We start from the raw sequence: 12,873 nt of genomic DNA on the forward strand, positions 1-12,873 counted from the left end.
TCCCACGTTATTTCCATGAAGAAAGCCACCATTATGGAGATGGAGACAATGGCTCACCAAGTGTTACTCTGGATGTTTAGGACCTTGGTTTGCCTTGGAGCAGCTCATACAAGATCCAAATGATCTCTCCCAACCTCAACAGCTCCAGATTGATGTCCAAATGACCCCAAACTGACCCACTGGGCAGGTCAACCGCGGCTCGCACGTGGATGGTGCACCAAGTCCATCTGTCACTCACAACACAAACTCCACAAAGCTCTTCGCAATCAGTGCTTTTTAATTCATGAAAGGTGAGAATCTGTGTACAAATTAAAAATAAAAAAAAAACAACATAAACCACCAGAGTTTGGGAAATGATTTAACTCGCACGACACGCAATCCCTTGGCCGATGCCGGCAGGAACGTGACGGCTTCTCCTACATTAAATCCATCTCCAGCTCGGAGATATCCAGGCTGGCAGCACATTCAGGAGTGTGGGAAGATGCTGCCGGGATGTTCTAAGGGCAAGGTGGCCTTTTCCATGACCCTACTCCCTTCTTCGCTGCTCCCACGCCAAGCAGCTGGGAAGATGACGTGGGACGTCTGAGAGCACCAGATGGCACCGCAGTGGATCCATAATCCCTTCTGGTGATGTCTCAGTCTATGGAGAGGCTTCTGGTCAACAACACAGAGCCAGAAACCCTCCTTTAGTTCACAGAATCATGGGATGGGTTGGAAAGGGCTTTAAAGACCATCTTGTTCCAACCCCGCCGTGGGCAGGGGCACCTTCCACTAGACCAGGTTGCTCCACACCCTGCCCATCCTCACCTTCCTTCTTTTAAGTTCTCCTTAAATAAAGTCAGATTTAAGAGCTTGGCACGTGGGAATTGAGCCACCCAGAAGTCCCAACCCTGGGGAGGTGCTGTCGTGACAATCCCCTGCCACGTTCCCCTCCTTAAACTCCAAATTCCCCCCCAATTTCCAAAATACAAAAATGCAACCACAATCTCTCTCTCTCTCTCTGAAGGGTATTTTATACCTACCAAGATCATCCAAGCACTGAAGGCCAGACAGCTCTTTAGCCTTCAGAAAAAAAACAAACTAATGCACGAGGCAGAAATGGGCTGGAGGAAATTCTGCCAATATATCTGAGCGTGGATTCGGAGCCTCCCAACGTTCCCAGTACAATTATCAAGATGCATGGATGCATCAGCCCAGCTCGGGTAGGAATGCTGACAGCACAGTGTTAAGGGTATTAGCAACGTGTGCAAGATCCAATCCTAGCTGAAATTTAGTAGTTTAATAATCTGGAGGAGTTATCTTCCTGGAATTTTAATCTCCTGCCAGGAAAAAAGAAAAAAAAAAACCACCAAACAAACAACCCAAGGCTCTCAGCTATTAATCTACTCACACAATATTTAGGGCAATCCACCTCTACTGATTTAAAAAAGCCAGACAACAAAAGCATGTTAAGTCTTTCCCTTTTCTTCCAACTGGGCAGCTGGCCTGGATTTGCTGAGCCAACCTGAGGGTTCATCACAAAAAAAACACCACCCCAAAAAGCACTAAAAACTGATCAAACTGTCCTAATTTTAACCCATTTCACGGGGAGATCTCTAAGTAGGAGATGCACAACCTGGTGCTGCACCTCCCCATGAGTCATTGATGCCCATGAGGTCCCCTTTCCCAAGAAAGGGGAGTCCAAGGTGGAGCTGCAAAAGGACTCAGCTCTGCCAGCAGCTCTCTGGCCACGGTGTCACCTTCTACTTTGCAGAGAAAGCCCAGGAGATGCTCAAGGAGGTTACAGGTTTTACTTTAATGGCTGGGGCCGGGTTTGGCTGCTCTGAGCAGACACAAACCAGTCCCTGCTTTAGATCAAAGCTCCCCCCGACCCCTTAAGAGCAAAAAAAAACCCCCAAAAATCATTAAAAATGAAGAATAAATCAGTGTCTCCCCCTCGTTTTGCTGAGGAGGAAGGAGCTGGGAGATGGAGGAATCCTCTTCCGAGCGGGTCCGACCAGCGGCACGTCCCCGGGGCAGCACCGACACCAGCACAGCCCAGCCAGGCCTCCAGTGCTTCCAAGGGATCCCAGACAGCCAGTCCTGGAGCTGGAGGGACACAACAGAGCCTGGTGACCCCTTCAGTACATGGCCTCGTTGTCCCCCACGGCGGTGAAGGGGACGCCGATGTAGGTGCTCTTCTTGCTCCGCTTGCTCTTCTTGCTCCACACCAGCAGGGTGCTGGCGCTCTTGCTGTTCATCAGGCTCTTCCTGCTGTTCTCCTTGTTGCTCTTCAGCATTCCTGAGGACATCCCTGCCACCTTCTTGTCCACCTGCTTTGGGAAGGGGGGAGAAGGAGTGTGAAGACAGGGCAGCACCCAGGAGAGGCACACCAGGGACCTCCTGTGTTCCCACACCAGGACAGTGACCCTTCCCCTGGACTCTGCCTTGGGGAGGCCACACCTTGAGTGTTGTGTTCAGTTCTGGGCCCCTCAGTTGAGGAAAGATCTTGTGGAGCTGGAGCGGGGCCAGAGAAGAGCAACGAGGCTGGAGAAGGGACTGGAGCACAAGTGCTGTGGGGAGAGGCTGAGGGAGCTGGGGGTGTTCAGCCTGGAGAAGAGGAGGCTCAGAGGTGACCTCAGCACTGTCTGGAACTGCCTGAAGGGAAGTTCTGGCCAGCTGGGGGTTGGTCTCTTCTCCCAGGCACTCAGCAATAGGACAAGGGGGCACGATGGGCTCAAGCTCTGCCAGGGGAAATTGAAGTTGGAGATCAGAAAGAAATTCTTTGCAGAGAGAGTGCTCAGGGATTGGAATGGGCTGCCCAGAGAGGGAGTGGATTCCCCATCCCTGGAGGTTTTTCAGCTGAGCTTGGCCGTGGCACTGAGTGCCATGATCTGGTAAAGGGACTGGAGTTGGACCAAGGGTTGGACTTGATGCTCTCAGAGGTCTTTTCCAACCCAATCCATTCTATGATTCTGTGGCTCTAAAATCTCTGTTATAGAAGTTTTTAGTGGAGCTTGTCAGTGCCTTTCACACAGAATCACAGAATCAACAGGTTGGAAAAGACTTCTGAGATCGAGTCCAACCTCTGACTCAACACCATCTTGCCTCCTAGACCATGGCACTGAGTGCCACATCCACATCTTTCCTTAAAAACCTCCAGGAATGGTGACTCCACCCCCCGCCTCGGGCAGCCCATTCCAGTGCCCAATCCCTCTCTCTGGGAAGAATTTCTTCCTGATGTCCAACCTAAACTTCCACTGGAGCAGCTCAAGGCTGTGCCCTCTTGTCCTGCTGCTGCTTTCCTGGGAGCAGATCCAAAGCCCACCTGGCTACAACCTCCTGTCAGGGAGTTGTGGAGAGTGAGAAGGTCCCCCTTGAGTCTCCTCCTCTCCAGGCTGAGCACCCCCAGTTCCCTCAGCTGCTCCTCACAGGAATTGTGCTCCAGACCCTTCTCCAGCCTCGTTGCTCTTCTCCAGCCCCGCTCCAGCCCCTCCATGTCCTTCCCAAACTGAGGGCCCAGAACTGGGCACAGCACTCGAGGTGTGGCCTCACCAGTGCCCAGTCCAGGGGCAGAATCCCTTCCCTGGTCCTGCTGGCCATGCTATTCCCAGTCCAGGCCAGGATGCCACTGGTTTTTTTGGCCACCTGGGCACACCTGGCTCCTGTCCAGCTGCTGTCCCTCAGCATTCCCAGCTCCCTGGTCCTGCCTGGCCCTGTCCAGCCACTCTGTCTCCAGCCTGTGGTGCTGCAGGGGGTTGTTGTGACCCAAGTGCAGGATCCAGCACTTGGTCTTGTTGAACAACATCCAACTCATCCATCCTGCCCATCCAGGTCCCTCTGCAGAGCCCTCCCACCCTCCAGCAGATTGACACTCCCCCCCAGGTTGGTATCATCTACAATTTGCTCCTGGTGGACTCCATTCCCTCATCCAGCTCATCAATCAAGTTTTCTAACACCTTTGTACGAGACTTCTAAAAATGGGGTTTCTCATTCTTTGGGAAGAATCTCAACAAATAAGGGATTTTAAGGCAGTGAAGGGTTTTCCATCCATAAAAACAAACTGAGAAAGAGACACAACACTTGATTTAACTACTCAAAGCCACCCAGGAGCCTTGAAACCCTTCCAGAAGGTGTGACACTGTGTCAAAGGAGATGAGGAGGAGGAGGGGAGGATGAAGAGATGGTCTTTTTAGGACCTCTGACTCCAGTCTGGGAGGTGTGATGGGGTGTGGTGAGGGAGGTGCTGTGGGAGGGGCACTTTTGGAGGTGGGTGTAACAGAGGAGGTGGTGCCCAAATATTGTGATTAGAATCTGAATATTGTAATTAGACTCTAAATATTGCAATTGGAACCTGAGTATTGTAATTAGAACCTGAATATTGTGATTAGAACCTGTATATTGTGATTAGAACCTGAAAATTGTAATTAGAAGCTGAATATTGTAATTAGACTCTAAATATCATAATTGGAACCTGAATATGGTAATTAGAAAGTGAATATTGTGATTAGAACCTGAAGATTGTAATTAGAAGCTGAATATTGTAATTAGACTCTAAATACTATAACTGGAACCTGAATATTGTAATTGGAATGTGAATATTGTGATTAGAATCTGAATATTGTGATTAGAACCTGAAGATTGTAATTAGAACCTGAAGATTGTAATTGGAACCTGAATATGGTCATTGAACGTGAATATTGCGATTAGAACTTGAATATTGCAATTAGAACCTGAAGACTGTAATTAGAAGCTGAATATTGTAACTGGAACCTGAATATTGTGATTAGAACCTGAATAGTGTAACTGGAACCTAAGTATTGTAATTGGAACCTGAATATGGTAATTGGAAAGTGAATATTGTGATTAGAAGCTGAATATTGTAATTAGACTCTAAATACTATAACTGGAACCTGAATATTGTAATTGGAATGTGAATATTGTGATTAGAATCTGAATATTGTAATTAGAACCTGAATGTTGTGATTAGAACCTGAATATTGTAATTGGAATGTGAATATTGTGATTAGAATCTGAATATTGTAATTAGAACCTGAATGTTGTGATTAGAACCTGAATATTGTAATTGGAACCTGAATATTGTGATTAGATGACAGTATAAAGTTGACAAATCCCATGAAACTGGAGGTGTTCAAAACATCCCTGGGCACCCTCAGCACCGTAAGAAAAGAGGGATTTTTGCCTTTTAACACTCAGAAATAATCCAGGGAATTATTCCTCCCACTTGAAGGCATCCTTTGCCATGGCAAGGCTTGGGATGTGACTTACAGCCTTGGGGCCCTCGGAGCCCTGCAGGGTGATGACCCCGATCTCCACCCCCTCCTCCCCGGTGCTCTTCAGCAGCTGCACCACCTCAGCGTGCTTGGACCACTTGCAGTCCTTGCCATTCACAGAGATGATGTAGTCCCCCTCCTTCAGCCCAGCTTCCTGCAGGGAAAGAGGGAAAAAGGATGTGTTGGAGCTCATGGATCGGCATAGAATCGTGGAATGGCTTGGAAGGGACCTTAAAGATCATCTCGTTCCATGGGCAGGGACACCTTCCATGAGCCCGTCCAACTTGGCCTGGAACACTTTCAGGGATAGGGCAGCCTCAGCTTCTCTGGGAAACCTGTGCCAGGGTCCCACCACCCTCACAGCCAAGAATTTCCCCCCAATATCCCATCCAACCGGGCCAAGAATTTCCCCCCAATATCCCATCCAACCCGGCCAAGAATTTCCTTCCAATAGCCCATCCAACCCGGCCAAGAATTTCCTTCCAATAGCCCATCCAACCCAGTCAAGAATTTCCCCCCAATATCCCATCCAACCCGGCCAAGAATTTCCTTCCAATAGCCCATCCAACCGGGCCAAGAATTTCCTTCCAATAGCCCATCCAACCCAGTCAAGAATTTCCTCCCAATATCCCATCCAACCCTGCCAAGAATTTCCTCCCAGTATCCCATCCAACCGGGCCAAGAATTTCCTCCCAATATCCCATCCAACCGGGCCAAGAATTTCTTCCCAATATCCCATTCAACCCGGCCAAAAATTTCTTCCCAATATCCCATCTAACACAGCCAAGAATTTCTTCCCAATATCCCATCTAAGGCTCCCCATATTTCAGTTTGAAGCCATTCCCTGTATCCTGCCACTCCATTCCTTGTCCAAAGTCCCTCTCCAGTTCTCCTGGAGCCCCATTAGGCACTGGAAGGGGCTCTCAGGTCTCCCTGGAGCCCCTTTAGGCACTGGAAGGGGCTCTCAGGTCTCCCTGGAGCCCCTTTAGGCACTGGAAGGGGCTCTCAGGTCTCCCTGGAGCCCCTTTAGGCACTGGAAGGGGCTCTCAGGTCTCCCTGAAGCCCCTTTAGGCACTGGAAGGGGCTCTAAAGGTCCCCCTTTAGGCACTGGAAGGGGTTCTGAGGTCTCCCTGGAGCGCCTTTAGGCACTGGAAGGGGCTCTAAGGTCTCCCTGGAGCCCCTTTAGGCACTGGAAGGGTTTCTAAGGTCTCCCTGGAGCCCCTTTAGGCACTGGAAGGAGCTCTAAGGTCTCCCTGGAGCCCCTTTAGGCACTGGAAGGAGCTCTAAGGTCTCCCTGGAGCCCCTTTAGGCACTGGAAGGAGCTCTAAGGTCTCCCTGGAGCCCCTTTAGGCACTGGAAGGAGCTCTAAGGTCTCCCTGGGGCTTTCTCTTCTCCGAGCTGAGGAGGGGACAAAACTGTGCTCCTGATATGGACCATAAATGATCTTTGTGAAGATTTTGGTCTCCAGAAGAGGGATGTGATCCTGATGCTTAAGGAGCGTGTTTTTAGGGAGATGGTGGGCTCTGGATGGCTGAGTTGATGCTGAGGGAGCTGGGAGACCTTCTGAGCATCCCACCAGGAATCCTGCAGAGATGAGCCTCCACCTGAGCAGTTCCCTCCAAACCCACCTCCCTTCCAGCATGGAAAGAGCAAGACCCCGGGACACTCACGGCAGCGCAGCCCCCCGGGATGACACCGGCGATGAGGACGGGCGAGTCTCCTCGGAGAGTGAACCCAAAGCCATTCTCTCCCCTCCTCAGGTGGACTCTCCGTGCTGGGTACCACTTGTTTTTGGCAGAGAAAACTGAGAGGGGTCCCTGGAGTGAGGGAGAAAGCACTTTTTTTGGTGCAGGAACAACCCCCTGAGGATGTGCAGCCACTGGCAGGGATGGAGAGGAAGAAATTCTGTGTTTTGCAGGAAAAAACCCAACATCACCCAAGGAGGGATGATGGAGGTTGAGGTTTCTTGTCACTTTCTGACTCTGGGGGATGCAACAAGCTGGGGTGGTCCAGGAGATGTGTGAGGTGGTGGGACAGGTCACCTCTTCAGGGTCAGTTCCCTCCAGATCTTTCCTATTTTCCTGTCTTTTCCCTACTTTTCTATTCCCACAGGAGCAGGATGTACCCTGGATATGCCCTGGGGCTGTCCAAGAGAAGAGATGCACAACCTCTCCTTGGGGTGCCCAGGGGATGGGACAGCACAGCCATGTCCCACAGAAGGCCCAAAGCTCAGTCCTCCTCTCCAGGAAACTGTAAACCTAAAGAGGGTATGGATAAAGCTCCAGTGGGACTTTCCTGGTGCCTCCTGTCCTCAAAACCTTCCTCTCAAGAGTCCCTTGGGGACCTTCTTGGGTAAAGAATGGAGGAGGGTGTGAGGTGGTGGGACAGGTCACCTCTTCAGCGTCAGTTGTGCCCCAAATCTTATCTATTTTCCTGTCTTTTCCCTACTTTTCTATTCCCACAGGAGCAGGATGTACCCTGGAAACACCCTGGGGCTGTCCAAGAGCAGAGATGCACAATGTCCCCTTGGGGTGCTCAGGGGATGGGGAGGGGAGAGCCATGACCCACAGAAGCCTCAAAGCTCAGTCCTGAACCTCAGTCCTGCTCCTCAGGAACCTGTAAATCGAATGAGGATATGGATAAAGCTCCAGAGGGATTTTCCTGGTACCTCTTGGCCCCAAAACCTTCCTCTCAAGAGTCCCATGGGACCTTCTTGGGTAAAACCCACCCAAATGGGGAAGGGTGTGAGGTGGTGGGACAGGTCACCTCTTCAGCGTCAGTTGTGCCCCAAATCTTTCCTATTTTCCTGTCTTTTCCCTACTTTTCTATTCCCACAGGAGCAGGATGTACCCTGGATACACCCTGGGGCTGTCCAAGAGCAAAGATGCACAATGTCCCCTCGGGGTGCCCAGGGGATGGGGACGGGAGAGCCATGACCCACAGAAGCCCCAAAGCTCAGTCCTGAACCTCAGTCCTGCTCCTCAGGAACCTGTAAATCTAAAGAGGGTATGGATAAAGCTCCAGTGGGATTTTCCTGCTGCCTCCTGTCCTCAAAACCTTCCTCTCAAGAGTCCCCTGGGTCCTTCTTGGGTAAAGAATGGAGGAGGGTGTGAGGTGGTGGGACAGGTCACCTCTTCAGCATCAGTTCTGCCCCAGATCTTTCCTATTTTCCTGTCCTTTCCCTACTTTTCTGTTCCCACAGGAGCAGGCTGTACCTGCCTGTCCTGGGCCTGGGAACAGCACAGTCATGTCCCACAGAAGCCCCAAAGCTCAGTCCTCTTCTCCAGGAACCTGTAAACCTAAAGAGGGTATGGATAAAGCTGTGGTGGGATTTTCCTGGTGCCTCCTGCCCCACAAACCTTCCTCTCAAGGGTTCCTTGGGTAACACCCCCCTAAAATGCCCGTGCCAGCTCCCCTGGGCACCAGAGGAGCTCTGTGACCCATTTAGGTTTCACAGAGACAGATCTGTGCCCTCTCAGCAATCCTCCTGCACGGATCCTTCCCGGCGAGGAGGCGGCTCATCCTCCTTGGAAAGCTGCCCAGGAGAGGGAGAAGAGGCTGGGGGAGGAAGGTAACCAGGCAAGCAGAGCATGCAGGGAGGAGAAGGAGGGGATGTCTGGTCCCTCAGGACACACTCCATCCTGGAGCTGTACGTACCAGCCTGTGGAAGAGGTCGGTCACCTTCACCTGGGAGAAGTTGGGGGATTTTATCTCGGGTTTCTGGTGCGTTTTGGCTGGTGGTGGGGAGAGAAAAGCACACACAGTGGGTGACCTTGGGGCCTTCTGGCAGCTGCTGCCTCCATACCGTGCTCCCAAAGGAAGGGTGGTGTGACCCATAAAAACCAGGACCTGCTCAGGCAGCAGAAAATTCCAGAATGGTTTGGGTTACAAGGGAACTTTAAGATTACTGAGTTCCATGGGCAGGAACCCCCCCCGTGCCATGCCATGAACTCACTGTGGAGCTTCCATGGGCAGGGAACCCCCCATGCCATGCCAGGAACTCACTGTGGAGCTTCCATGGGCAGGAAACTCCCCGTGCCATGCCATGAACTCACTGTGAAGCTTCCATGGGCAGGGAACCCCCTGTGCCATGCCAGCAACTCACTGTGGAGCTTCCATGGGCAGGAAACCCCCTGTGCCATGCCATGAACTCACTGTGGACCTTCCATGGGCAGGAAACCCCCCATGCCATGCCAGGAACTCACTATGGACCTTCCATAGGTAGGAAACCCCTTGTGCCGTGCCATGAACTCACTGTGGAGCTTCCATGGGCAGGAAACTCCTCATGCCATGCCATGAACTCACTGTGGAGTTTCCCACCCCATGAGACCTGCCACAAATCCCCTCCCCAGTTGCACCCACCCCCTCAGAACAAACCCCACTCACGGTGAATGTCTGGGGCATCTCCTGTTTCAAAGAAATCCTCTTCGTGGTCGATCTCTGAGTATTTGCTCAGCGAGCGCTTGTGGGCGAAGGACAGGACCTCCTGCAGGATGTCCATCTTCCGTAGGATCTTGCACAAGCCGTGGATCCTCATGGCCTCCTCGTGCTTCATGATGGCTTTCTTGAGGTGAGCTTTGCCTGTAAGGGAGGACAGAGATGGAGCACAGAGATGGAGCAGCTCCGACACTGTTCCCGCTCCGCTCGCTCGGCTGCCCACGGGTGGGAGCAGCTTCCCTGGGCTGTGACACCCTCAGTGACTCAAGGACAGCCCAGTCACGTTCCCAAGCCTGCTGGGTGCTCTAAATGGGGTCGGTCCCAGTCCTCAGCTCGAGCCCCCGATGTAGGGCTGGGAAGGGACCTTGAAGGGTGACCTACTTCACTCCGCTGGTGCCGGGAGCCGGCAGATGTTCCCGAGAACCGTTGTTGTGCCGCCCCCAAAGTCCCTCCTAAAGCTTAACCTCGATCTCCTCTGCAAATTAACTTCTCTCCGTGCCTCACATCCCCCCTGGGGAGCTGGGAATGCGGAGAACGACGGAGCCGCATCCTCCCGGAACAGCCTTCGGGAAGATGCAACACGTCTCTGCCTGTTTTCTAGGCTAAGCCAAGCCCTGCAGGTCCTGCTCTGCCTCCATCCTCTTCATCACCTGCTTCGCTCCCCCTCGACTTGCCTTCAACGGGTTTCGAGCGCCGGGAGAAGGACGCGGTGGGAAAGCAGCCAGAAGAGCTGAAATCGTGGTAACCCACAGAGATGAGTGCAAACATCTCCTCTGCCAGAGACTGCAACCAAGGCACCCGTATCCAAGGCTAAACTCCCAAAAAAAGCTCTCTGTGTGTGTGTACACGTAGCATGGAAACACGTGTGCCTGGAGCAGTTCAGGTTCGGGACACACGGGGGCAACATAATCCAGGGTTTGTCCCAGGCTCCTGAGCCTGTGGAAGTCGTTGAGGAATTCTTTGGGGATGAATGGAAAACAGGGAGGGAGAAATTCTCCCCCAAAAACATCTTGTAGTTTTGGCGTCAGTTAAATTTAATCAAAGCACCCGCTGCCTGCAAGAAAAGAACTACAAGATTATGGAGGAAAAAAATGATCATGGAATGGTTTGGGTTGGAAAGGAGCTTAAAGATCTTATTCCAACTCCTTATAGGTCATGGTTGAACAATGAACTGATCCTTACAATCCTTGTGGGATTAAGTGTAATCCATTCTTTTTGGGATAATTCACCCCACAAAAATGAGATATATGACACATGGGAGGGGACACATCATAGATCCATAAAATTATGGAATCAAAGAATGGTTTGGGTGGGAAGGGACCTTAAAAATCATCCAGCTCCACCCCCTGCCATGGGCAGGGACACTTTCCACTACCCCAGGTTGCTCCAAGCTCCATCCAGGCTGGCCTTGGACCAGTTGGGCTTGGAAGTTGTGCAAGCCTTTGGCTCCACTTCTCGTAAGGATGGTGGGATATAAACATGCCTGATAAAACACAATCTTGTAAGATTGGGAAACAAGGGAAGAGGAGGATAAATATCCTCCCAGGGAGATGATTTTAATGCTACAACTTAAGGGACCTGAAAGATCATCTCATTTCACTCCCCTGCCAAAGGCAGGGACACCTTCCACTATCCCAGGTAGCTCCAAGCCCTGTCCACCCTGGCCTTGAGCACCTCCAGGGACAGGGAGTTCAATCTCTCTCTGTTTCTTCCGTTCCTTTAAGCCAAACCCAAGCTGAGGTTTGTGTTGCACATCCATTTTCCACCAGCTGATGTTGAACAGAGCCCATTCCCTCCAGGAAGGGCTGGAAAATCTGATGCAAACCCAATGAAAACAGCTGAGGGTGCTGGGCTGGTGCCACCACAACACTCTGCTTTTGGGGTTCATTTTGGAGGTCATTCACCTCCATCTCAGCAGTGGGATCTGCCTGAGGAGCCTGGAGGACTCTGTAGATGCCAATGACACACCAAACTCATTCCTGGTGGGAACTGCCTCCTTTCACACGTGTGGAAAGAGCCCCAGGAGGCAACCAGGAGATGACACCCCAAATAAGGAGGGTGCTGAGCTTGCTCTTCTTGTGGCCTCGCTGGGGAGGAGCTGCCAAAACACAACTTCAGCTGAATAAGCAACGTTCTGTTCTTGCCCTGGAGCTGAAAACCCACGTGGGAGGAAGTTCTTGTCTCCCAAGCTTTCTGATGCAGCTAAGAAAGCCACCCCCTTAAGCATCTGCTGTGGTGTCTTGTTATCAAGCCAAGCCCAAGCTAAGCAGCTTCCAGGATCTCCGTGTCCCTGTGGATTTCTCCACGAGGCGTTGGGTGACGTTACCTGGCTCAGAACACCTGGAGCTTTTACTGTCAAACACAGCTGGACAGGCTGGTGCAGGCACCAAGAGTTGGTCCTCAACACCCTGAAGCAGATTGTGATGCTTCCCTGCCCTCCCAGGAGAGCCAAGAAATCCCACCAAAAAGTGATTTTGCATGAAGAGATCTCCCCCAGAATTTCATCCCGTGCCTTTGTGGAGATCATTCCCACATGAGCAGGGTTGGGATGGGTGTCGCTGCAGGCTCTGCCCCCTCAGAGGTGCTCACCCAACTTCCTCCTCTCCTCGGGGTCCTGCAGCAGGACACGGAGCGATGGTCCCTCGGGCATGGTGATGTGGAACTGCATAAAGGCCTTCTCCTGTTCTGGCAGCTCAGCTTCTGATGGCACTGTGGGGAGGAAAAGGGTGGGAATGGGCTTAGGGAGAGGGCAGTGCCACCCAGACCCCCGTGGCAGTGGGGACGAGAGGACCAGGAAGCCACGTCCACGTTCAGATGGCAGCAATAACTTCAGCAAAGCCTGTGCCAACCAAGACACTGCTGACGGGCACAGGGGTGAGTTATCCCAGTCCAGGCTCCACCAGGATCTGGAGTTAAGGGCAGGATTGCAAAATATCCGGCTCTTTTGCCTCCCTCCTTCCTTTGCTCCAATCTGGAATCAGATGGGAAAGAGGGAGCTCTGGGTTTTCCCCACCTGGAAGTAGAGACAAATCACAAAACTCAGAGACTCATGGAATGGTTTGGGTTGGAAGGCACTTTGAATACCATTCAGTCCCATCCCCTGCCATGGGCAGGGACACCTTCCACTACCCCAGGTTGCTCCAAGCTCCATCCAACCTGGCCC

At 51.9% G+C, this 12,873-nt stretch overlaps 2 protein-coding genes across 4 annotated transcripts in view; one reads left to right on the top strand and one right to left on the bottom strand.

Moving 5' to 3' along the window:
- Positions 1–12,873, top strand: part of LOC139670871 (lymphocyte antigen 6E-like) — a 256,308-nt gene that overhangs the window by 118,432 nt on the left and 125,003 nt on the right. The window lies entirely within an intron of this gene.
- RHPN1 (rhophilin Rho GTPase binding protein 1) overlaps positions 258–12,873 on the bottom strand; it is a 42,724-nt gene continuing 30,108 nt past the window's right edge. For 2 of the 3 annotated variants that reach the window (XM_071553743.1, XM_071553742.1), the window contains exons 10-15: positions 12,300–12,419; positions 9,660–9,854; positions 8,931–9,007; positions 6,944–7,090; positions 5,269–5,427; positions 258–2,315 (exon numbers count right to left, since the gene is read on the bottom strand). In XM_071553743.1, coding sequence (XP_071409844.1) covers positions 2,121–2,315; positions 5,269–5,427; positions 6,944–7,090; positions 8,931–9,007; positions 9,660–9,854; positions 12,300–12,419 — 893 coding nt within the window. In that variant the 3' untranslated portion in view covers positions 258–2,120. The remainder of the gene's footprint in view (positions 2,316–5,268; positions 5,428–6,943; positions 7,091–8,930; positions 9,008–9,659; positions 9,855–12,299; positions 12,420–12,873) is intronic. The other variant, XM_071553744.1, reaches the window with a different exon arrangement.

The sequence above is a fragment of the Pithys albifrons genome, chromosome 4, assembly GCF_047495875.1.
Source record: "Pithys albifrons albifrons isolate INPA30051 chromosome 4, PitAlb_v1, whole genome shotgun sequence".
In the NCBI taxonomy this organism is placed as follows: Eukaryota; Metazoa; Chordata; class Aves; order Passeriformes; family Thamnophilidae; genus Pithys; species Pithys albifrons.